This window comes from Tursiops truncatus, chromosome 1, assembly GCF_011762595.2.
Source record: "Tursiops truncatus isolate mTurTru1 chromosome 1, mTurTru1.mat.Y, whole genome shotgun sequence".
Taxonomy (NCBI): domain Eukaryota; kingdom Metazoa; phylum Chordata; class Mammalia; order Artiodactyla; family Delphinidae; genus Tursiops; species Tursiops truncatus.
The window spans coordinates 146081615-146107171 of record NC_047034.1 but is presented as its reverse complement, the minus strand read 5'-3'; the positions used below and the strand labels follow the sequence as shown (position 1 = coordinate 146107171).

General features: G+C 39.2%; 1 protein-coding gene across 10 annotated transcripts in view; it reads left to right on the top strand.

Moving 5' to 3' along the window:
• MAST2 (microtubule associated serine/threonine kinase 2) overlaps positions 1-25557 on the top strand; it is a 194700-nt gene that overhangs the window by 117752 nt on the left and 51391 nt on the right. For all 10 annotated transcript variants that reach the window (XM_073790282.1, XM_033867334.2, XM_033867333.2 and 7 more), the window contains exon 5: positions 23946-24037. In XM_073790282.1, the coding sequence (XP_073646383.1) occupies positions 23946-24037 (92 nt within the window). The remainder of the gene's footprint in view (positions 1-23945; positions 24038-25557) is intronic.

Here is a 25557-nt window from a genome sequence, read left to right as displayed (position 1 = left end):
CCTGACATGCTATCCCATCACCCCAGAATACTTCAGAGTGTGCTTACCACAGAGATTTTTTCATGATTACAATACAGCCATTAAAATCAGGAAATTAGCGTTGATAAATACCATCATCTAATTCACAGACTTAATTCATGTTTTACCAAGTGTCCTAGTAATGTCTTTTATATTTTTTCCAGGCTCGTGTGTTATAATTTTATTATTTCTTTTTGTCTCCTTCAATTTGGAACAATTCTGTGGTCTTTTCTCAACTTTTATGACCTTGACACTTTTGAAAATTACAGGCCAGTTATTTGATAGAATGTCCCTTAATTTGGGCATTGCTAGGGAGGAAAAACTTTTACTCTACCCTCTTAATTCGGTGCCTGGGGGCCTGTGACAAAAGACGGATCAACAGGAGAAAAGGCATACAATTTTTATTAATACTTACATGCATGGGATTTCACAGAAAAGAAATTAAACTCAAAGAAGTGGTTAGACTCCGAAGCTTGTATACTCTTTTAACAAAGGAAAGGTTTGAGCTTCAAGGGATGATGAATCGTGGGGAAGTAACTAGGAAATATATGGGGGAACTAATGGAAGGTAAGGTCTGTTTATGCAAATGCATCATAGCTCTTCTCTACCTGGTACAAGGGACACCTTCCTCAGAGGAAAATTTGCTGGATTTTAGGCAGATAAGGGGAGGGCAGAGAATTCTTCCTATATCTGTTTTCACTTATCTTCAGCTTAAAATAATCCTTTTTCCAAAGTAGCATATTTTGGGGAGGCATATTCTGATCCCCTTCAGCATCTTTGGCAGGAACATTACTATTCCTGAAAAAGGATGGTGTTTTTTCTTCTCCTTCAGTCCTGTTAGGTGATACAGGCTTTCATGTTGTCTCATTACTGTGAAGTTAACTTTGATCACTGATTCAGGTGTGTCTGCTAGGTTTCTCTGCTGTAAAGTTACTCATTTTCCCTTTGTAATTAATAACTATTTTGTGGGGGGGGCTTCCCTGGTGGCACAGCGGTTGAGAATCTGCTTGCCAATGCAGGGGACACAGGTTCGAGCCCTGGTCTGGGAGGATCCGACATGCCGCGGAGCGACTGGGCCCGTGAACCACAACTACTGAGCCTGTGCGTCTGGAGCCTGTGCTCTGCAACAAGAGAGGCCGCGATAGTGAGAGGCCCGTGCACCGCGAAGAAGAGTGGCCCCCGCTCGCCACAACTAGAGAAAGCCCTCACACAGAAACGAAGACCCAACACAGCCAAAAATAAATAATTAATTTAAAAAAATAAAATAAAATAACTATTTTGTGGGAAGGTTCTTGAAATTATGTAACTACCCCATTTCTCACCAGATTTTAACCCACTGTTTTTAGCATCCATTTATATTTCTTGGCTGAGTTATTATACTGTGCTAGTTGCCAAATAGTATTCTTCTAATTCCAGCATCCTTTCTACATTCATCAGTTGAAACTGCACTGTAAAGAAAAGTTTTCTCCTCTCCCTGTTCATTTTTTCACTTATTTTATTATATCAGCATGAACTCAATGGGCTCTTATTTTATTAAATGGGTTATAATCTATTAATGTCATTATATATTTTGATGCTCAAATTGTACCATATTTGGTCAAGGGGCGTCTCTTCATACTGGCTTCTTTGTCTTTTTTGACATGTCTCCATCATTATTTAGGAACTTCCTCTTTCTGGCCTGCCAAGATGATACTGGCTGGCTTATTTTGTGCCCTCTCTGCCCTAGCCCTTGAATTAGTCATTTCTCCAAGGAGCATGGTTCCTTTTAAAAGCCACGATATGGGTGGTAGGCATGGTTGCTGATATTCGGGTTCACTGTTCCCAGAGAATGTATACATGTAACATGTATATATCTTTCTAAATTTCTTGATCTCTATATATTGAGAACTGTAAGCCAACATTGACATCTTTACTTCCAATTCTAGTTCATTCTAGTTTTTTCCATTTCCATATTTGTAACTCCTTTCTTTGATAGTGAGAAACCTGACTCCCATTACCCTCTATGTACTTACTTGATAATTTCTTCCCATATGAAAACAGTCTGGCTTTGTAATCACTGACTTCCTGTAATCACTGACTTCCTGCCCTCCTCAGCTTGCTGGATCTCCAATGCCCTATGCCAAACTGACACCACTTTTCTCTGCAAGCGGACAACCTCCTTACCCTTGTCAGTCTCTGACATCCCATGCCAGGCACCGTCCCACCAACCCCCAACTACTCAGCCATTATCATTATATAATGGTTTCTAGACTGAATTATTCAGGAAGGAAGCGGAGGAGGGAGGATTCTTAGGTTCACTAAGTATCTCAGGAGCCTGCATAATTAAAAAAAAATAAGTTTACTGAGATATAATTTACATACTGTAAAATTCACCAATTGTAAGTTATCCAGTGGTTTTTACTAAATTTATAAAATTGTGCAGCCATCACCAGAATCTAAATTTAGAACATTTCCATAATCCAAAATGTTTCCTTGTGCCCATTTGCAGTTAATCCTACTCTTTCTCCCAGCCTCAGGCAACCACTGATCTGATTTTGGTTACATAAATTTGCCATTCCTGAACATTTAATATAAATGGAATCATACTCCTTGTAGTTTTCTTGTTTCTGGCTTCTTACGTTTAGCGTAATGTTTTTGAGTTTTATCCATGTTGTAAGCACGCATCAGCAGTTCATTCCTTTTGTTACTTAATAATGTTCCATTGGATGGATAGACCACATCTTGTTAGTTCATTCTTCAGTTGATGGACAGCTGGATTGTTTCCAGTTTGGGACTATTATGAGGAATTTTTTTGTTTGTTTTTGTTTTTTTGCGGTGCGCGGGCCTCTCACTGTTGTGGCCTCTCCCGTTGCGGAGCACAGGCTCCGGACGCGCAGGCTCAGCAGCCATGGATCACGGGCCCAGCCGTTCCGCGGCATGTGGGATCCTCCCGGACCGGGGCACGAACCCGTGTCCCCTGCATCGGCAGGCGGACTCTCAACCACTGCGCCACCAGGGCAGCCCTATGAGGAAATGTTTATGTGAACATGTGTGTACATGTCATTGTGTGGACATACGTTTTCATTTCTCTTGGGTAGAGTCCTAGGAATGGAATTGAGTTGTATGATTAATTTATGCCTAACGTTATTTTAATATATGTATATAAATGTATTTATTAATTTTGGCTGTGTTGGGTCTTCGTTGCTGTGCACGGGCTTTCTCTAGTTGCAGCAAGCGGGGGCTTCTCTTAGTTGCGATGTGCGGGCTTCTCATCGTGGTGGCTTCTTTTGTTGCGGAGCATGGGCTCTAAGCATGTGGGCTTCAGTAGCAGCGGCGCATGGGCTCAGTAGTTGTGGCTCGTGGGCTCTACAGCGCAGGCTCAGTACTTGTAGCTCAGAGGCTTAGTTGCCCTGCGGCATGTGGGATCTTCCCGGACCAGGGCTCGAACCCATGTCCCCTGCATTGGCAGGCAGATTCTTAACCACTGTGCCACAAGGGAAACCGTAACGTTTTAGAAAGTTGTATCATTTTATATTCCTACCAGCAACGTTTGAGGGACCATTTTTTTACGTCTTCACCAACACTAGATATTCTTTTTGCTTGATTATAGCAAAAATTTCTCTCAATATGTTGTAGTTTCCAGTGTACAAGTCTTACACTTCTTTTGTTAAATTTATTCCTACGAATTTTATTCTTTCTCATGCTATTGTGAGTGGAAGTGTTTCTTAATTTCATTTTCAGGTTGTTGGTTGCTAGTATATAGAAATACAGTTAGCTTTTGTGTATTCATGTATCCTGTGATCTTGCCGAACTTGTTTATTGGTTTTAGTAGTTTTTTTTTTAATTCCTTGAGATTTTCCACATACAGGATCATTTTATCTGTGAATAATAACAGTTTTACTTCTTCTTTTCTATCCTGGATGATTTTATTTTTTACTTACTGTACTGGCAGGAAACTTCAGTACACTGTTGAATAGAATAAGCAAAAGCAGACATACTTGCCTTTTTCCTTCTCTTAGTAAGAGGAAGAAAGCATTTTGTCTTTCACCATTAAATATGTTAGTTGTGAGGTTTTCATAGGTGCCCTTTATCAGGTTGAGGATGTTCCCTTAACTTGTCCGAGTTTGTTGAGAGCATTTATTGTGAATGTGTGTTGGACCTTTGTTAAAAAATGTGTTTTCTGCATCTATTGAGATGATCATATAGTTTTTGTCCTTTATTCTATTAATATGGTATAATATATTAATTGATTTTAAACCAACTTTGCAAAGGATAGATCCCATAGTTTAGAATCCTTTTGCTTTTTCTTTCCCTTCCCTTCTATTTTTCTTCTCTTTTAAATTGGTTTTTAAATTTTATTTTCATTTTTAACTGTGACTTAATATAAAGAGCATAAAATTTGTCATTTTAACTATTTTTAAGTGTATAGTTCTGTGGCATTAAGTACATTCATATTATTGTGCAGTGTCACTCCCATCCATTTCCAGAATGTTTTCATCTTTGCAAACTGAAACGCTGTACCCATTAAACGCTCATTCCCCATTCCTTCCTCTCCCAACCCCTGGTAACCACCATTCTACTTAACTTTCTTTATGAATTTGACTACTCTAGACATCTCATATAAGTGGAATCATAAAACGTTTGTTCTTTTGTGACTGGCTTATTTCACTTAGCAAAATGTCTTTAAGGTCATTGCTGTTGTAGCATGCGTCAGAATTTCCTTCCTTTTTTAGGCTGAATAATATTCCATTGTGTGTATATACCACAACTTTCTTTATCCATTCATCTATTGAGGACACTTGGGTAGCTTCCACCTTTTGACTATTGTGAATAATGCTACTCTGAACATGGTGTACAGATATCTGTTCGAGTCCTTGCTTTCAGTTCTTTTGGGCATGTGCCCAGAAGTGGAGATGCTAGATCATACGGTAATTTTTTGTTTAATTTTTTGAGGAACCACCCTACTATTTTCCACAGCAGCTGCACCGTAGTGCATTCCCACCAGCAATGCATAAGTGTTCCAATTTCTGCACATGCTAGCCAGCACTTGTAATTTTCTGTTTTTATAGTTGTTGTTTATAATAGCCATCCTGATGAGTATGAAGTGGTATCTTATTGTGGTTTTGATTCGCATTTCCTTGATGATTAGTGACATGGAGCAGGTTTTCATGTGCTTGTTGACCATTTGTATATCTTCTTTGGAGAAATGCCTATTTGTGTCATTTTAAAATCTGGTGTTGTTTATTGTTTTTGTTGTTGTTTTGTAGGACTTACTTATACATCCTGGATATTAATTTTTAATAGTATCTTTGTATAGATTTTGTGCTAGTTCCTTTTGAATTACTAATTATTTTTGAAAGAGGTATGTTCTTCCTAATCTACATGTTTACAAGAAGTTTGTATAGAAGAAAGACCAGGACAGTGGATTAGACTGTTAAGTAGTGTCTGTGGTTTACAGTGAAGCTCATTATATTGCATTTTTTTTTCTCTCTAGCTGTAAGTCTGTCTTTAGGCCACTGCACTATGGTCCTAAGTAGGGTCCAGGAAATAAGCTCACACAGCCATCCATTCACTGTGTCTTTGAGTGGGTTCATTAGTACTGTCTTTTTGATTGTGTTAAAGCTAGAGTTTACCTCATCTAATTGAGGTGTAATTGACATATTATATTAGCTTCAGGTGTACAGTGTATGATGCAATATTTGTATGTATTGCGAAATGATCACCCTAGTAAGTCCAGTTAACATCCGTCACCATACACAGTTGTAATTTTTTTTCTTGTGATGAGAACTTTCAAGATCCACTCCCTCTCCTAGCTACTTTCTAATATGTAGTAGTTATTGTTAACTATAGTCATCATGCTGTCCATTAAATCCCCATGACTTACTCATTTTATAACTGGAAATTTGTACCTTTCAACCCCCTTAACCCATTTTGCCCAGCCCTTCACACCCCCTGCCTCAGGCAACCACCGATGATGTGTTCTCTATATTCATAAGCTCAGACATATTTGTTTCTTTGCTTTATATTCCACATAAAAGTGAGATTATATGCTATTTATCTTCTTCTGTGTGACTGTTTCACTTAGCATAATGCCCTCAAGGTCCATCCATGTTTTTACAAATGGCAAGACTTCACTGTGTTTTTAAAAAATTTTTTTTCAATTAAAAAAAAATTGAAGTAGAGTTGATTTACAATGTTGTGCCAGTCTCTGCTGTACAGCAAAGTGACTCAGTTACACACATAGCGACATGCTTTTTTTAATATTCTTTTCCATTATGGTTTATCCCAGGATTTTGAATATAGTTCCCTGTGCTATACATTAGGACCTTGTTGTTTATCTATTCTAAATGTAACAGTTTGCATCTACCAACCTCAAACTCCCAGTCCATCCCTCTCCCTCCCTCACTTGCCCTTGGCAACCACAAGTCTGTTCACTATGTCTTGAGTCTGTTTCTGTCCTGTAGATAGGTTCATTTGTGCCACATGTAAGTGATATCGTATGGTATTTGTCTTCCTTTTTCTGACTTACTTCACTTAGTATGATAATCTCTAATTGCAACCATTGCTGCAAATGGCATTATTTTGTTCTTGTTTGTGGCTGAGTAGTATTCCATTGTATATATGTACCACATCTTCTTTATCCATTAATCTGTTGATGGACATTTAGGTTGTTTCCATGTTTTGGCTATTATGAATAGTGCTGCTGTGAACATAGGGGTGTGTATATCTTTTTGAATTATAGTTTTTAGACTTCATTCTTTTTCATGGCTGAATAATATTCCTGTGTGTATATATGTGTGTGTGTGTGTGTTTGTCTTCATCCATTCATCCATTCAGTATCTTATAATTCAGTATCTTACAATTTTTATTTATAAAACATTGAATTAAATTTTCCCATATTCAACTATTCTTGTTCCATTATTGCCAGTTTTGATTCATTAATTTTTTTTATTTTTTATGTTATTCATTTATACTTTTGATGATCTAAAACATTCTGTATTTGCAAGTCTTTTTCAGATTTCTATTAATTGACTCCTATCCCATGGAAATTCATCTTCCCATTATTGATTTTATTGGCTGACTTTCTTACCATCAGATATTTTTTAAGTGTTTTGGTTATTATTGTGACTGGTAATTCATTTTCTGTGTAGTTTTTTTTTTTTTTTTTTTGCGGTACATGGACCTCTCACTGTTGTGGCCTCTCCCGTTGCGGAGCACAGGCTCCGGACATGCAGGCTCAGCGGCCATGGCTCACGGGCCCAGCCGCTCCGTGGCATGTGGGATCCTCCCGGACCAGGGCACGAACCCGTGTCCCCTGCATCGGCAGGTGAACTCTCAACCACTGCGCCACCAGGGAAGCCCAATATAGATTTTTTTTTAAGATTTTTTTTTTCTAACTTCAAGTGAGCGGTGGCAAAAAATACAGTTGACTATTAGAACTATTTTGGTTCCATTTGTGCTGAGGTGCCAGAAGTTTTACCCACTATTGCTGCTGTAACATCGCTGCAAATGTCACCCAGCAAAAAAAGTAAATGTCTCAGTATTCTTATGAAAATAGACTTGACATTGCCGTCCTTCTGAAAGGGCCTCAGGATCCTTCAGCGGTTTGCAGACCAACTTGATCATGATATTTTTAAAAATTAAACTTGCTAAAATTGTATAGAATTAAAACATGCATGCTTATAAAGGAAATAGACATATAATTTTCTTAGGCTGTTGTTATCCGGTTTTGAATCAAAGTTATACTAATGCCATAGAACAACTTAGGCAGCTTTCCAACTTACTCTGTTTTCTAGCACAACTTTATAATAAGACAAGGATTACTTGTTCCTTGAAAGTTTGTTAGTTATCGCCTGTAGAGAGCTACTTGGCTTGTGGTAGGAGTTGTGTGGACATGCACAATAAATTCTATGATAGAAGGTTATACAAAATTCAGTGCTGGTGTATGGAAACCAGTCTTTAATTCTGCCCTGGAGAACTCAATGAAGGCTTTAGAGGGAAGGAAGTTTGTGAGTTGAGAAGAGAATAATTAACATAAATTTGTCAGGTAGTCATCTGAGACAAGGATATTTAAGGAGAAGCAATAGCATGTGCAAGGGAGAGGAGACATAATTGGGGTGTAGAGCATATAGAGAGTGGATTTGTGAGGAGGTGATGATGATCAGGACAGATCGGCAAGGGGCTGGCCATATCATGAAGCGCCTTGAATAGCATGCTAATAACTAATTTCGAAATTTATTTATTTGACATGTGAGGTGATCATTTACTAGTTTTCTTTAAACTACTGTAGCTTAGAATTGAACCATGGTTGTACCAATTAACATGCAGTATAATTACTACTATTACATTACTGATTGCTACAAATTTCTTTTCCTACTGCAGCCATCCCCCTCCTGTTCACTTTACATATGTGTAAGCCACCCACATTTTAAATTTAATTTTTATTTTGTCGGAGTAATATATGGACATAATTTCAAAAGTCAGTGACTTCTTTAAGGCTTGTAAAAGAAAACTAGATATTCTCTTACCCCACTCTTACCATCCTTAATTTTTGCTTCTCAAAAGTAAGCACTTTATGGGCTTCCCTGGTGGCGCAGTGGTTGGGAGTCCACCTGCCGATGCAGGGGACGCAGGTTCGTGCCCTGGTCCGGGAAGATCCCACGTGCCGCGAAGCGGCTGGGCCTGTGAGCCATGGCCGCTGAGCCTGCGCATCCGGAGCCTGTGCTCCGCAACAGGAGAGGCCACAGCAGTGAGAGGCCCGCGTACAGCAAAAAAAAAAATAAAGTAAGCACTTTAAATTATTTCATGTTAAAAACAAAAAAAGAAGAAACCAAACAAAAAAAATTATTTCATCTGTATCAGTGTCAATTATGACTTCATAACTATTATCCTAGTTCAATCACTGTATGCTGTGATTATGTTTGTTTTCTTTTACAACTTTTTGTTTTCTTGAGGGTTATAATTACCTCACTTTTGCATTGCTTCATATTTTATGTAGAATTCATTTGTTCATCCCCAAATTTTCCATCAGAAGTGTAAAATGCAGTAGGTTACATTAAATGATCTAATGATCCTCCCCGTCACCCCCATCATTATTCCTAGAACCCTCTCATATTCCACTCCAGTCTACCTTGATTATTCTCTAGTCTTCTTGCATAGTTGCCATCATGGTATTACCATTACCTCTTTCCACTATGGGTTTTAATAAGTTCACCAGATCTTCTGCCTTCCTCTTAGTCAAGTCCTTCATTTTGGTGGACCATAGACACGCAGATTCTTTTTTTTTTTTTTTTTTAATTCTTTTTAGCTGCACCACACAGCATGTGGGATCTTAGTTCCCTGACCAGAGATGGAACCTGCACCCCCTGCATTGGAAGCTCAGAGACTTAACCACTGGACCACCAGGGAAGTCCCAACACCCAGATTCTTTTTTTTTTTTTTAAGTTTTATTGATCTATACTATTGTTTTCTTTGTTTCCATTTCATTTATTTCTACTTTGATCTTTATGATTTCTTTCCTTCTACTAACTTTGGGTTTTGTTTGTTCTTCTTCCTCTAGTTCCTTTAGGTGTAAGGTTAGATTGTTTATCTGAGATTTTTCTTGTTTCTTGAGGTAGGATTGTATTGCTATAAACTTCCTCCTTCGAACTGCTTTTGCTGCATCCCATAGGTTTTGGATTGTCGTGTTTTTGTTGTCATTTGTCTCTAGGTATTTTTTGATTTCCTCTTTGAGTTCTTCAGTGATCTCTTGGTTATTTAGTAATGTATTGTTTAGCCTCCATGTGTTTGTGTTTTTTCCCTGTAATTTATTTCTAATCTCATAGCGTTGTGGTCAGAAAATATATATGATTTCAATTTTCTTAAATTTACTGAGGCTTGATTTGTGACCCAAGATGTCATCTGTCCTGGAGAATGTTCCACGTGCACCTGAGAAGAACGTGTAATCTGCTGTTTATGGATGGAGTGTCCTATAAATATCAATTAAATATATCTGGTCTATTGTGTCATTTAAAGCTTGTGTTTCCTTATTAATTTTCTGTCTGGATGATCTGTCCATTGGTGTAGGTGAGGTGTTAACAGTCCCCCACTATTACTGTGTTACTGTTGATTTCCTGTTTTATAGCTGTTAGCATTTGTCTTATGTATTGAGGTGCTCCTGTGTTGGGTGCATATATACTTATAATTTTTATATCTTCCTCTTGGACTGATCCCTTGATCATTATGTAGTGTCCTTCCTTGTCTCTTATAACATTTCTATTTTATCTGATATGAGTATTGCTACTCCAGCTTTCTTTTGATTTCCATTTGCATGGAATATCTTTTTCCATCCCCTCACTTTCAGTCTGTATTTGTCCCTAGGTCTGAAGTGGATCTCTTGTAGATAGCATATATACACGTCTTGTTTTTGTATCCATTCAGGCAGTCTGTGTCTTTTGGTTGGAGCATTTAATCCATTCACATTTAAGATAATTATTGATATGTATGTTCCTATTACCATTTTCTTAATTGTTTTGGGTTTGTTTTTGTAGGTCCTTTTCTTCTCTTGTGTTTCCCACTTAGAGGAGTTCATTTAGCATTTGTTGTAGAGCTGGTTTGGTGATGCTGAATTCTCTTAGCTTTTGCTTGTCTGTAAAGCTTTTGGTTTCTCCGTGGAATCTGAGTGAGATCCTTACCAGGTAGAGTAATCTTGGTTGTAGGTTCTTCCCTTTCATCACTTTAAATATATTGTGCCACTCCCTTCTGGCTTGCAGAGTTTCTGCTGAGAAATCAGCTGTTAACCTTATGGGAGTTCCCTTGTATGTTATTTGTCATTTTTCCCTTGTTGCTTTTAATAATTTTTCTTTGTCTTTAGTTTTTGTCAATTTGATTACTGTGTGTCTCGGCGTGTTTCTCCTTGGGTTTATCCTGCCTGGGACTCTCTGTGCTTACTGGACTTGGATGGCTATTTCCTTTCCCGTGTTAGGGAAGTATTCGACTATAATCTCTTCAAATATTTTCTCGGGTCTTTCTCTCTCTCTTCTCCTTCTGGGACCCCTATAATGTGAATGTTGGTGCATTTAATGTTGTCCCAGAGGTCTCTTAGGCTGTCTTCATTTCATTTCATTCTTTTTTCTTTATTCTGTTCCATGGCAGTAAATTCCACCATTCTGTCTTCCAGGTCACTTATCCATTCTTCTGCTTCAGTTATTCTGCTGTTGATTCCTTCTAGTGTATTTTTCATTTCAGTTATTGTATTATTCATCTCTGTTTGTTCTTTAATTTTCTAGGTCCTTGTTAAACATTTCTTGCATCTTCTCGATCTTTGCCTCCATTCTTTTTCCGAGGTCCTGGATCATCTTCACTATCATTATTATGAATTCTTTTTCTGGAAGGTTGCCTATCTCCACTTCATTTAGTTGTTTTTCTGGGGTTTTATCTTGTTCCTTCATCTGGTACATGGGCCTCTGCCTTTTCATTTTGTCCATCTTTCTGTGAATGTGGTTTTCGTTCCACAGCCTGCAGGATTGTAGTTCTTCTTGCTTCTGCTGTCTGCCCTCTGGTCCGGACACCCAGCTTCTTAAAAGGCACCTATGTTCAGTATATATTGCCTGAGCTGTCTTCCCTCATATATCTAAGTTTCTTCAGCTGTGGGCCTCTGAAAGCCAAGGATTGATTACATTCATATATTTTAGTCCTTCCAGTGCCTGGCCTAGAACGTTGAAATTAACTATCACTAAAAATGACTGGGATATAGTGTTTGACTACTGAAAGTGGGGGCTTAGTTCTAAAAGTAGCCTCTGTATCCATAGCTGCCTCATAGAAACAGCCATGGATACAGAGGCTATCTTGTATAGATTAGAAGTGTTCTAATCTTCTCTATTATGGAAACTTGGGCACAGGCCAGACAGCTGGGCTATTTATTGAGGAAGGAGGCAGAAAAGAAGGGTTGTTACCAATTCAGGGTTTAACGTGGATATTGGACAAACATATGGAATGCTTACAAGATATTTTGTGTTTCTCTTTAACTACTGTCTCTCAGAGAAACTGGTCTGTAAATGTAACCTGGGAGTGGGCTTATAAATTGGAACTTCCAAAGAAATCCGGAAGCCATGGGAACTTAGTAAAGACAAACCAAATATACCACAACTTCCCAGACACTGTGTAATTAGGGATGGCCTTAGACTACTTCATTTTACCAAGGCCCATATTTGTCGTGGAAGTGTACTCCATTCAAAGAAAAAATCTCTAGTCTCATTGGCCACTTTCCTTTTATCACCAAGAAATACACTGCTTTAAGAATGCATTACAGGACCATTCTCTCCCATTCATTAGTTATCCAAACAATAATAACTGTGTATCAGCCACTGTCCTGGGCACTGGAAATATAGACACGCTTAGAATACACAAATTCTGAAGCATTGCCCACTCTAGGGCTTTTACATTTCTCTGCCAGGTTTATTCAGTTAGAACTCTGGGAATGTGAACATCAACTACAGTCAGCAATGACAGAACTATCTAGTTTTCTAGGTGGTGAGCACAACTCTTTTTTCATCTTGAGACTGGGGTTGGGGACATGCTGCTGCTGCCCTGTTAGGGAAACTTCCCACTATGTCACATGATTCCAGGGAAGGAGATTACACTGGCTTACATTTAGCCAGTTACCCGCTTTCCTCATGTTTTTTACTTTAAAACCTGATTCATTCCAAGCAGTATGGGTCTGTTTAATCCATGGTGGTACCTTGGACATTGGCATTTGAGCTTTAGAAGTAAATTTATTTCTTTTCACTGTAAGTTAGTATTGTTGCAGGACCATGTAGCTGAGACTTTTAGGTCTGGCTCTTATATTCTGCCAGGAGCGGAATCATGCTTCCTTTGCATTGTTGCTGGTCTTTTCTTCTACAGCACAGTGAAAGGATTCAGGATTGGCCAGTGTAGAGATAATCTGTACCTCTTGGTATTTTGTCTGGATCAAGAGAGTTCTTTGCTGTACCTTGTTGATGTTGACAGTGGTAGCCAAGATGGTCATGACTAAAGAATTTGGTGAGAGCATAGTCTTTGCTGAGTCTCTGCCATAGCCGGTCTCCTCTCCAGTATTTGTGGCTCTGTCAAAGTTCTGTTCTAATCCCTAAGGTAGTTTTTTTTTTTTCTTCCTTTTTTCCCATCTTCATTGAGGTATAATTGACATTTAATATTGTGTAAGTTTAAGCTGTACCATGTGATGATTTGATACACATATATATTGTGAAATGTTTACCACAATATGGTTAGTTAACACATCCTTCACCTCACATAATTATCATTTTGTTGTTGTTATTATGGTGAGAAAATTAAAGCTCTGCTCTCACAGCAGCTTTCAAGTATATGATACAGTATTGCCAATCATAGCCACCATGCTGTATATTAGATGCCCGCCTAGGGTAGTTCTTTTTTTTTTTTTTTTACGGTACGCGGGCCTCTCACTGTTGTGGTCTCTCCCGTTGCGGAGCACAGGCTCCGGACGCGCAGGCTCAGCGGCCATGGCTCGCGGGCGCAGCCGCTCCGCGGCATGTGGGATCTTCCCGGACCAGGGCACGAACCCACGTCCCCTGCATCGGCAGGCGGACTCTCAACCACTGCGCCACCAGGGAAGCCCAGGGTAGTTCTTAATAACCTTTCTGTCCATCCATTTTCTGTCCCCTGAAGTTAGTCAAATTATGAAAAATGCCCTTGTTTTTCTGGATATGTGCCTTCTGAATCAATCATCTTTAGGATGGAGACCCACATTAAGAAAGTCCTAGGGCAAAGAGAAAGTAAGTTACATTAGGCTTTCAAAAATTATTGGTGCGTTATTGTGACCTAGGGCAAGCTGCTTAGCCTCTCTGTGTTTCAGGTTCCTTGTCTGTATAAAGTGGATTATAGTAGTACCTACTTCATAGGGTGTGAGATACTACATGCAGTGCTTTAAACAGTGCACAGTTAACACTTAATAAATGCTAGCTATTATAATTATTGTTTTAAATGCATAGCTAATAGAATGTGAGGAAAATCCCAAGTGACCTAAATCTAAGAGAGAAAACAATGCCTCAACAGTGGGAATCAGTGTTGGAACTTCCAAGAAAGAGGGCCAGGGAGGAGGTACATTGTATTAGTCTTGATATCCGTTAGGGGAAAAAGGATGAGGCCTTGGGCTTGTTTAGGGTAGGGAGACCCTAAGTTAGGGTAGAATTGAGACACCACACTCAAAGGACTTTACCCTCAGTGTAGGAATGCACTAGGAAAACAGTTTGCCCACTGTCATGGAGAGATGAAAGGAAGTTCTTTAATCTCATCTAGGTTTTAAGTAGGCTCTTAATAAGAAATAAAAAAAGTCTCCTTGAGAATTTTAAACTATAGACCTTTATTCAACTGAATTTGAGGCCTGGAGTTTATACCATATGTATGGTCTTAAGAGCTGATTCTGGGCTGTAAATAACTCTGACAAATCTGTCAGAAACAAATTCAAAAAATTTTTAAAGACATATCTTCAAATCAGGTAGCACAAGATTCCCATAAAGCCACACTAAATAAAGGTGAATTTACAGTACAAAACCATAGACCATACAAGGAAGCAGTCCACCACATGTGAAAATCAGAAGAAAAAAGAAACAGTAAGATTAGACCCCTAAGAACTTTAGAAAGTAGCATTATGAATGAAAACTGTAAAATAAGTATATATAAAGTGAATAAAAATATAAATGGAGACAAAAATGCGAGAACAAAAGACATTTAATTTTAAAAGATCAGGCATATTTTGAAAAAAATGACAATTAGAATTCAAGGAATTAAATACATTGTAACATTGAATTTGAAAGCTCAGTAGTCAGGTTATATAGTAGAGCTGTGGACAAAGCTAGTAAAATTTTATCTAAAGTGCAGCACAGAGATGGAAAGATGTAAAATATGAATGAGAACTAAGAAATATGGAGGATACAATAATAAGGTCCAACAGAGTATAGAGAAATGGGGGAAAGGCAGTATTCATAGAAATAATGATTGAGACCTTCCAGAATTGATTAGAAACCAAAATAACATCATGGAGCACAATAGGTAAAAATAAATGTCCATCTAGGTACATTGCAGTAAAATTTCAGAACCAAAAAACAGAGGTCTTCAAAGGAACTAGAGAACCTTCAAGAATCCACAAAAGCTAAAAGAGCTCTAACGAATGAGTTGAGCGAGGAAGTTTACCTAAGAAAATTGAAAGCATAATGTACACACAAATACACAAATACTCATAGCAACATCATTTAAACTATCTAAAGAGCAGAAACAACCCAAGTTGTCCATCAGTTTATGAATGGATAAATAAATGTTGTATATTCTTCACACAATAGAATATTATTCAGCCATAAAAAGAAACGAAATACTGACAAGTACTTCAACATGGATGAGTCTTGAAAACATGCTAAGCGAAAGAAGCCTGACTTAAGGCCACACGATATATGATTCCATTTATTTGAAATATCCAGAATAGGTGGAATCCGTAGAGACAGAAAATACTTTGGTGGTTGCCTGGGAAAGGGGGTAGCAAAGATGGGGATGGAGAGTGACTGCTTTATGGGTACAGGGGTTCTTTGGGGGATAATGAAAATGTTCTGGAATTAGCAGTGGCGGTTGCACAGCCTTGCGAGTGTACTAAAAACCACTAAATTATGCACTTTAAAAGGTTGAATTCTATGGTATGTGAATATACCTAAAAAATTATGGTTTAAAAAAACAAAGCAGTGAGAGAGCAAAGAAAAATTAACTACAAAAGAACAACAGTCCTAAGAGCAAGCTTCTCAATAGAAATAACAGGAGCCATAAGACAATGGAATAATATCTTTAAGATATTGAGAAAAAAGTTACTCCCAACAAGAGGTTGTAGAATTCCATACCTGTGTAATTATCGTTGGAAGTCACTGAGAAAAATAAAGCCATTTTCAGACAAACTGTGAAATTGAGAAGGTTTATCAATATCAGATTCTCAGTGAAATAATCACTTAGAAAAGAAGAAAGAAAGACAAAAGTTGTGAGATCTAAGAGAGAATGCTGAGCAAAGAAATTGGAAAGTATGAGTAAATCAAAGCAAGCAATTATTGTATGAAACAATAAGAATTACTAATTTGGCATTATAAAAGCAAGATAGACCTGAACCACTGGACCAAATTACATGTAAGTTGGAAGGGGTGGGGAGAATTGGAGTTAAGATCTAATTTTTTTAAAATTTATTTATTTTATTTATTTATTTTTGGCTGCGTTGGATCTTTGTTGCTGTGCGCGGGCTTTCTCTGGTTGCGGGGAGCAGGGACTACTCTTCCTTGTGGTGCGCTGGCTTCTCATTGCGGTGGCTTCTCTTGTTGCAGGGCACAGGCTCTAGGCTCATGGGCTTCAGTTGTTGTAGCACGCAGGCTCAGTAGTTGTGGTACGTGGGCTCTAGAGCGAAGGCTCAGTAGTTGTGGCGCACGGGCTTAGTTGCTCCGCAGCATGCGGGATATTCCCGGACCAAGGATCGAACCTATGTCCCCTGTATCGGCATGCAGATTCTTAACCACTGAGCCACTAAAGAAGTCCCAAGATCTAATTTTGTTTAGAAGCGAGGGTTGAGATGCTAGCTAACCTTAGACCTAAGACTTAGGCTCTTGTTAAGACAAGAATGCCTATTAAAAGCTTAATAACAATAACTACGTTTTAAAAAAACCACAACAGTATATAATTTCCAAACCAATGGAGTAGAAGTTAAAAAATACTTCATTAATCCAAAGAGAGCTGAGTAAGGGGGATTCTCAGGGGCAGGTCACAGTGTTACATAGGGAAATGTGGAAGGTGACACTGAAGGAGGTATGGGATATTTGCCATTGTATAGGTGGGGAAGGGCATTCCAAGTGGAGGGAACAGTTAGTGCAGTGGTCCAAGTAGCTTGGTGTTTCTGTGTGAAATTAGCAGCCTTTGTAAGGTTTTGGGCAAATCATCTGATTTATGCCTTAAAAGGATCACTGTGGCTACTTGTGTTGAGAACAGACTGGCAATAGGAGATAGGAGTAAACCAGAGAGACTAGTTAGGAGGTTGTTGAAATAACCCAGGCAAAAGACAAATAATGGATTTATCTCCAAGCAGCACCCTTTATTTACTGAGAGAACATGCATTTTCTCCCACTCTAGCATCTCAGTCTTTACAGGGACATCATCCTGGTTGTTATTCTGAAGTAACACCTTGAAGTGCTTGACCTTAAAATGGACCCAAATTCTTGTCTATTGTATTGATCACACTTAATGAAACAAAAGTGGTCTTTTCCTCATTCCTCATTCTGAAAGGAATAGCCAAGTGCAAGTCAATTCATTACCGAGTGCTTGGATTCCTAGGAGCAGCTGGACTTCTGGAATTGACAGATTGGAGATTAGAGACCCTGAGGGGTCTGCAACCACGCATCTTACCCCATATTCTATATTCCTTCAGACTGGGAAACAGACTTCCTAAATAAATTTACGGCAGCTCCTGCAGGGGCTCAAATTTGAGTACCTGCTAGTTGCTGGGAGAAGGGATTTTTGAAGGCTGGTAACTCTTCAAATATGGCCACAATTCAAGTTTCACAGAGATTACACAGGTGCTTTAGTCCTTCTCCCACTACCCATGGAGGGGTGACTGTGGTAAAGCAAGTAGGAAGATGAAATGCCAGGCCTTGCTCTGAGTGACCAAGTGACTGGCATGGTGGTGGGCAGCAGTCTAGTTTAACCCATTCCTTGCAGTGGTTAGTAGAACATCAGCTCCGGGAGCTTCCAGGTTACCTTCCATCAGCTGAGAGTGAGTGTGGCTGACACTGTAAACATCTGGTACTTTAATCTTCTGGAATGAAAAAATGAAGACCTGCCCTTTATCTTCTAGGATCCTGGGGGCAATGGCCAGTGCTTGTTGAAATGGAAAAATTAGGCAGTTCCTTGTCTTGGATCTCAGCTGAGTCATGGCATCTGTACCAGGGTATCTGACCTTTTTTTCCCCTGGCAGCTGTTGCAGATTTGCCAAGTGAGATTATATGTACCTTCATACAAAGGCATGTGGCCTGGAAATACGATCTTTACTGTTTTGTATTTAAATTTTAATAAGATCATGACAAATGAAATTAGAATCAATTATCTGTCCCTGCAGTTTTTTTTTTTTAAGCACAGTGATTCAATTATACATATACATGTATCCATTCTTTTTCAGATTCTTTTCCCATATAGGTTATTACAGACTATTGATCTTTCTTTTTTAAAAAAATTAATTTATTTATTTTTGGCTGCCTTGGGTCTTCATTGTTGCATGCGGGCTTTCTCTAGTTGCAGTGAGTGGGGGCTACTCTTGGTTGCGGTGCGTGGGCTTCTCATTGCGGTGGCTTCTCTTGTTGCGGAGCATGGGCTCTAGGCGTGAGAGCTTCAGTAGTTGTGGCATGCGGGCTCAGTAGTTGTGGCTTGCGGGCTCTAGAGCACAGGCTCAGTAGTTGTGGCGCACGGGCTTAGTTGCTCAGTGACACGTGGGATCTTCCCGGACCAGGGCTCGAACCCGTGTCCCTTGCACTGGTAGATGGATTCTTAACCACTGCACCACCAGGAAAGTCCTGTCCTGCAGTTTTAAGAGATCTTAGTTTTTATACAAAAGGAGTTTAGACATAGTGGTTTGATATACCTTACAGGTGCCACGTGTGCAAGTATCCTCTTTTATTATAATTCTTGTAACAAATTATACTCATCCATTCATCCATTTAACAAATATTTATTGAGTCTGCCATGTGCCGGGCTGAATTCTAGGCATTGAGAAATACAGCAGTAAGCAAAGATTGTGCAAGTCCCTGATCTCATAGAGCTTAAGATTCTAATGGGAGGAGAGACAACAAACAGAATGAATGCAAAATCCATAGTATGTTAGATAACAGTAAGTGCTATTGAGGAAAATATATCAGGAAAGGAGGAAAAGAGCGTTTGAGAGGGCGGGTGTTACCATTTAAAGTAGAATGGTCAAAGGAAAATCCATTCAGGAGATTGTACTTGAGCAAAGACCTGAAAGAGGTGAGGGAGCAAGCCACGAGGGAAACAGGCAAAGGAAGCTTCCTTTGTAAAGGCCCTGAGGCAGTGGCACACTTGGCATATTCTAAGAACAGTGCAGAGGCCCATGTGACTAGAGTAGAGTGAGTAGGAGGGAAAGAGGTAATGGAGATCCAGACCGCGTAAAGCTTGTCGGCCATTGTAAGAACATTGACTTCTACTCTCAGTGAGACAGGGAGAATTTTAAGCATAAGAGTGACTTTGATATTATTTATATTGAAAAAATTTTATAGCTTTATTGAAGTATGATTGAAATATAATAGACTGTACATGTTTAAAATGTACAATTTGATGGGTCTTGACACATGTATGCATCTCTGAAACCATTAGTACAGTCAAGACAATAAACATATCTACAGCTCTCCCAAATTTCCTTATGCCTTGTTACAATACCTCCCCGGCCTCTGGTCAGGAACCACTAATCTTTTGTCTGTCACTCTAGTGTTTTCTTGAATTTTATATAAATGGAATTGTTCAGTATTTACTCTTTTATGTCTAGCTTCTTGGTTTTAGCATAATTATTTTGAGATTCATTTATTGTGTGAATCAATAGTTCATTCCTTTTTATTGATGAGTAGTAGTCCATTGTATGGATATATTGTGATTTGTTTATCCTTCATCTATTAGTAGACATTTGAGGTGGTTTCTAGTTTTTTGGCTGTCACAAGTAATAAACAGCATATAGTTGGGTCCTGCTGTTTTATCCAATCTGACAGTCTTTGTCTTAATTAAATATATATTTAGAACATTTACATTTTATGTGATTATTAGTGTAATTGGGTTAAAATCTGTTCTCTTGCTATCTGTTTTCTGTGTGGGCCAACTGTACTTGTTCTTACTTCTTTTTCTGCCTTCTTTTAGACTGAGTATTTTTTATGAGACCATTTTATTTCCCTTTTTTTGTTTGTTTTCCTTTGTAGTAGTTGCATTAGTATTTATAATATAAAATTTTAACTTTTAGTTTATCTTCAAGTTGTATTATACCACTTCATACTTAATGTAAGAGCCTCACAATAGTATACGTCCATTCTTCCCTTCCAGCCTTGCTGCCTTGGCTGACCTACATTTTATATCTACATATGTTGTAAACCCCACAGTAAATTATTATATTTCCTTTAAAATTCAAGAAGAGTTTTTTTTTTTGGCTGCGCCTTGCAACTTGCAGGATCTTAGTTTCCTGACCAGGAATTGAACCCGTGCCCCTTGCAGTGGAAGCGCAGAGTCTTAACCACTGGACCGCCAGGGAAGTCCCAAGAAGAGATTTTAAAAATAAAAACAAGTGATGTATATTTACCCACACATTTATGATTTTTGGTGCTTTTCTTTATGTGGATCCAGATTTCCATCTAGTATCATGTTCCTTCTGCCTGAAGGACTTGCCTGAGCATCTGGATGAATGGTGGTGCCATGTAATGAAATAGATAGGGAGGAGTTAGCAGGTTTTAGAGGGACATTCACTACCTCTGTTGTTAAATTTGAGATGCCTTTTAGACATCCAGTTAAAGATGTCAAGTAGGTATTCGGATATGAGTCTCACACTCAGAGGTAAGAGCACAGAGTTAGCAATAAAAAGCTGGGTATCATCAACATCATAGATTTAAAGTTATAATACAGGAAAAAATCATTTAGGGAGTGAGTGCAGGGAAGAAGAAAAGATATTCCACATTTGAGCCCCAGAGTACTAAATGGTTTAGAGGTCAGGAAGAGAAGGAACTAGCAAAGGGGAATGAAAAGTGAGCAGCTAGTGAGCTAGGAGGAAGACCAGGAAAGCCTCATCTCCTAGAAGCTAAATAAAGAAGTATCTCAAGAAAAGTTACACAGATGTTAGGTTGAACAAAAGCAGTCAAACACAAAAAAATACATAGTGTGTAATTCTACTTATAGGAAATCCAGCAAAACAAAATTAATTTATGGTGATAGAAGAAAGTAGTTGGGGGATTGACCGGAAGGGGAACATGGGGACTTTCTGGGGTAATAGAATTATTCTGACTTTTGTTTTGGATGTGTTATACGAATGTATACAGTTGTTCAAGGTTCACTGAACAGAACACTTAATTGAATAATCGATATAAATTATATCCCAATTTGTTTTTTAGAAGAGGGAGTTATAACTGTCGATTGATGTTGAGAGGTTACATAAGACAAGGACTGAGAATTGCCTGTTGTCAGTGGTGACCTTGGTAACAGGCAAGAAAGATGAGGATGATTGTATAGTCTAGAGTGGGTTAAAGGAATAGGGTTAATAGGAAATGAGGGTATGAAGATACAAATACAGAATCCCTGCATGGGATTTTTCCCAAACAGGGGAGCAAAGAAACAGGCACGTTGGAAGAGGTCTATGAAAGGTTTTTTCTTATTTTCTTGAGATATGAGAAATGACAGCATATTTTTATGATGATGAGAGTGATCCAGTAGGAAGTAGAAATTCATGGCATAGGAGGACAGTGCAGATACAGACTTCTTGAATGGGGAGTTGGGGGAGTTGACTTTGGTAGGAACATGGTCTTTCCTTCTGCTGTTACAGATGGGAAAGTACAGTATATGGACAAAGATTTAGGATAATAGATTTTTAATGGCTACTTTTATATTTTTTGGCTGTGTTGGGTCTTCTTTGCTGCGCACAGGCTTTCTCTAGTCGCGGCGAGCGGGGGCTACTCTTCATAGCAGTGTGCGGGCTTCTCATTGCGGTGGCTTCTCTTGTTGTGGAGCACGGGCTCTAGGCGCGCGAACTTCAGTAGTTGTGGCTCGTGGGCTCTAGAGCGCAGGCTCAATAGTTGTGACGCACCTGCTTAGTTGCTCCACGGCATGTGGGATCTTCTTGGACCAGGGATCAAACCTGTGTCCCCTGCGCTGGCAGGCAGATTCTTAACCATTGCGCCACCAGGGAAGTCCCAGGCTAATGGATTTTTGTAGCAGAAATATGTAGTACTTCTTTTTGTGTTGATAGTTTTTGCCCCTAGTTGAATAAAAAGCAAAATCAGCAGATGAGGGTAAGATTTGGGGAAGGAGTGTTAGAGGTTTGGGGAGAATTTCTGAATTAGTTGTCTTGGAGAGAGAGCACATTGCCTAGGTAGATGTAGTATGGACCCACTTGATATTTATCATCATAAACATAAAGAAACACCAGCCAGCATGATTTTGGATTTTTCTTCATTCACCTTTAGCTGCCCAAGTACAGTTGCAAAATAGATGGAAAGTTGGGTTTAAAAGGATTGGAGGGGCTTCCCTGGTGGCACAGTGGTTGAGAGTCCTCCTGCCGATGCAGGGGACATGGGTTTGTGCCCTGGTCTGGGAGGATCCCATGTGCCGCGGAGCGGCTGGGCCCGTGGGCCGTGGCTGCTGGGCCTGCGCGTCCGGAGCCTGTGCTCCGCAGCTGGAGAAGCCACAACGGTGAGAGGCCCACGTACTGCAAAAAAAAAAAGGATTGGGATTTCACCAGGACTGTGGTGTCCTGGGGGATAGCAAAGTTTCAGTTAGAGCTAGAATTTAAACTGCATGTTGAGAAAAGAAGTTAAGGATATAGAGTTTGCTGATGACAGACTGAGTTCAGGGAGACAGAGGGTAAGCTTTTTTTAAAGATCAAGGAGTAGAGACTATGTCAAATTAGAGATAGAAGTCTTGGGCATTTGAGTGTAACGGGGGTAAGGAGGGGGTGTGAGACATGATTAGATTAGTCCTCCTGGTATCTTAGGGAAAGTTGCTTATCATTTCTAATCATAATCTCTTGAGATTGATCACAGTCCTTCCAGTGGTTCCTTATCACATTTCCAGTGTTTCTTTGCAGTAGTCTACCAGCCCTACAAAGTCTGGCCGTGGCCTATACCCATAGTTTCTATAACCTACTTCTTTTCCTGTCATTCTCCCTTCCTGCCACCTACTTGACTTCTTTGCTATTTCTTGAACATTCTCTCTCTCTTTCTTCATAGCACTTTTCACTCCAGTTTGAGGACAGATAACTCCTCTTGTTCCCTACTACTTCCCTAACACCTAGAATGGTGCCTGGTGCATAGTAGGTGTTCAGTAAATATTTGTTTGGATGAATATAAATGACAGGCTTCTTTAATGCCTTTAAAAGATGGGCTGGGGACTTCCCTGTTGGTCCAGTGGCTAAGAATGCACTCCCAATTCAGGGGGCCCAGGTTCAATCCGTGGTCAGGGAACTAGATCCCGCATGCTGCAACTAAGACCTGATACAGCCAAATAAATAAATATTTTTTAAAAAGAAAGATGGGCTGACTTTCAAATAAATTTATACACACTTTTCAATAGCAGGTACAGCATGAAATGGCCTTTCATCATGATTTGGCTTTCTCCAGCCTCAAGAAAAAGCCTCAGCTATTAACATGTAAAGGAAAGCCAACTTTGTAGAAGGAACACAGGCCTGTTCTGAAATTTATAGTGAAATGAGAATATTACTTAATCCATTGATTAAGCAGTTTTTAAAAGATAAGTTTTATAGATTAAGTTAATAGTTTTATTTTTATGGCAAGAACATTAATTTTTGTGAGATATGAGAATATTTATGGCTCATGTTTTTTGTTTTCTGAATCAAATTTGCAGTGGTCATTCTTCATTAGATACCATTTAAGACATGGTTTTTACGTTTAAGGAGCTCCTTGGGTATTTGCTTAGGAAGCAAAACTTACACTTTGGAAAAGTGCAGTGGCAATACAAGATAAAAGTCAAGACAGTGACAAAAGTTATTCCAAGATGGAACACAGTGAATTATGAAATCTCACTGTGCAAACAGTAATTGCTGAGCCAGTTCAGTTTAAGTATTATACTGCTCAGCTCATGGAATGATATCACTCTTTTTTTCCTCGATAGCCATTCAAGTTCTCTGGGCCCATGATGCAACCCTGTTATAACTGACATTTGTGTTTTCATTGCAGTTGTCGGACAAGTAACCGCAAGAGTTTGATTGTGACCTCTAGCACATCACCTACACTACCACGGCCACACTCACCACTCCATGGCCACACAGGTGAGTGCTTGAAGATTAAGAAAGGTGGAATAAAAGAGTGGTCACAGATGCCCAGTTTCTTTCCTGCTTCTCACTTTGTGAGGCTCAACGTACTACGTTGTCACTTCATGTGGCTGACTGAAGCATACAGAGCTCATGCGCATGCTTTCCATGGGAGAATGTGTTCAGTCTGTTTTTGACTCTTAGTTATTTCTTGCCTTGACCCGTCAACTGTCCTTTTGGTCTTGTACATATCCTGGGTCTACCACCTCTGTTCTGGTGTGTTGAGAGTGTATTATGGCTCCAGTCATCTGGGGCCATGTGATGAGGGCTCCATTAACATTTTGTCCTATCATGCCCAAGAATTAGGGCTCACAGAGACGGTTTTCTGCCTTATGGGACTCCTAACAACTTTCCCTCTGTTACAACAGGCGTCAGCAAAAGTGAGAGGACTGTTGGTTTCATGTTGACATTTGCTTCAATTCCAATATGTGAAATCAGTGATCTCATGCATTCAGACTTTGCTCCATCTGAATTATGGGCTCTTCCAGGCAGTGTAAGGACTGATTTACTTGCCTCTGACTAAGGAATATATAAAAATTATGAGGCAGAAGACCTCATGTATTTTGGTCTAGACGTGTATTCTTAAATCCCAGGGGAGCCAGACCAGGGAACTCAGCTTTGTTGAAGGAGTTGTTGCTCTGCAACACTGTTCACTGCTATTCTGTTTACCGTGGAAGTTCCAGACCTGGAGGTAATGGAAATAGAGCAGGCTTGGACCCATAGGAAGCCATTGCTGCCCTTGGCTTTTAAAGCAAAGCTCTCATTGTGCTTAGGTACTTTCCCTCAGAATTGACTGGGTTAGGTGTTAGCTCAGATAGTGAATTCTAGTCATGAATTTTGTAAAAACTCAGCATATATCTGAACTGGCCTTTTTATCATATAGAAATTAATTTAGCATGTCTAGACCTTGAACATAGTTTCTCAACTGTAATGTGAGTGCTAGGTAGTAATTACTACTTGCAGCTTCTCTCTGAGATGCTATTTAGATTCCTGACAGAGTTTAGGACTAAAGCTTCCCTACTCAAGGGGCTTTGATTGAGAAAATCATCTGGCTTTTTCAGCCTGCCTGGGTCTGTGGACTCTAGCCTTGTGTTAATACGTATAACATGCTTAGTACTCCATAAATGTTAGCTATCATCATCATCATCTCTCCTTAAATTAATGCAGAAAATCTAGTCAGTCCTCAGATACAGGGAGGAAGAATTGATTTAAAAGCCAAATTCATGGCTGTAGACTCTCTACTTAACCAGATGTTGAGAAAGGCAGCGTTAATTGTTCCATACAGATCAAACTTCAAATCAGATTAATTCTAAAATCTTATACATCCTGATATTTGGGTCCACAGGGTATTCTAAGACTCTTTATTTTCACTTTAAAGTCTGGAATATGTTGAATAATATGGGGCCTGTTGATTTGAAAGTAGGTTCATTTATTCCATACAGTTCAGTTCAATATTAAATGTTTACTATATATAATTA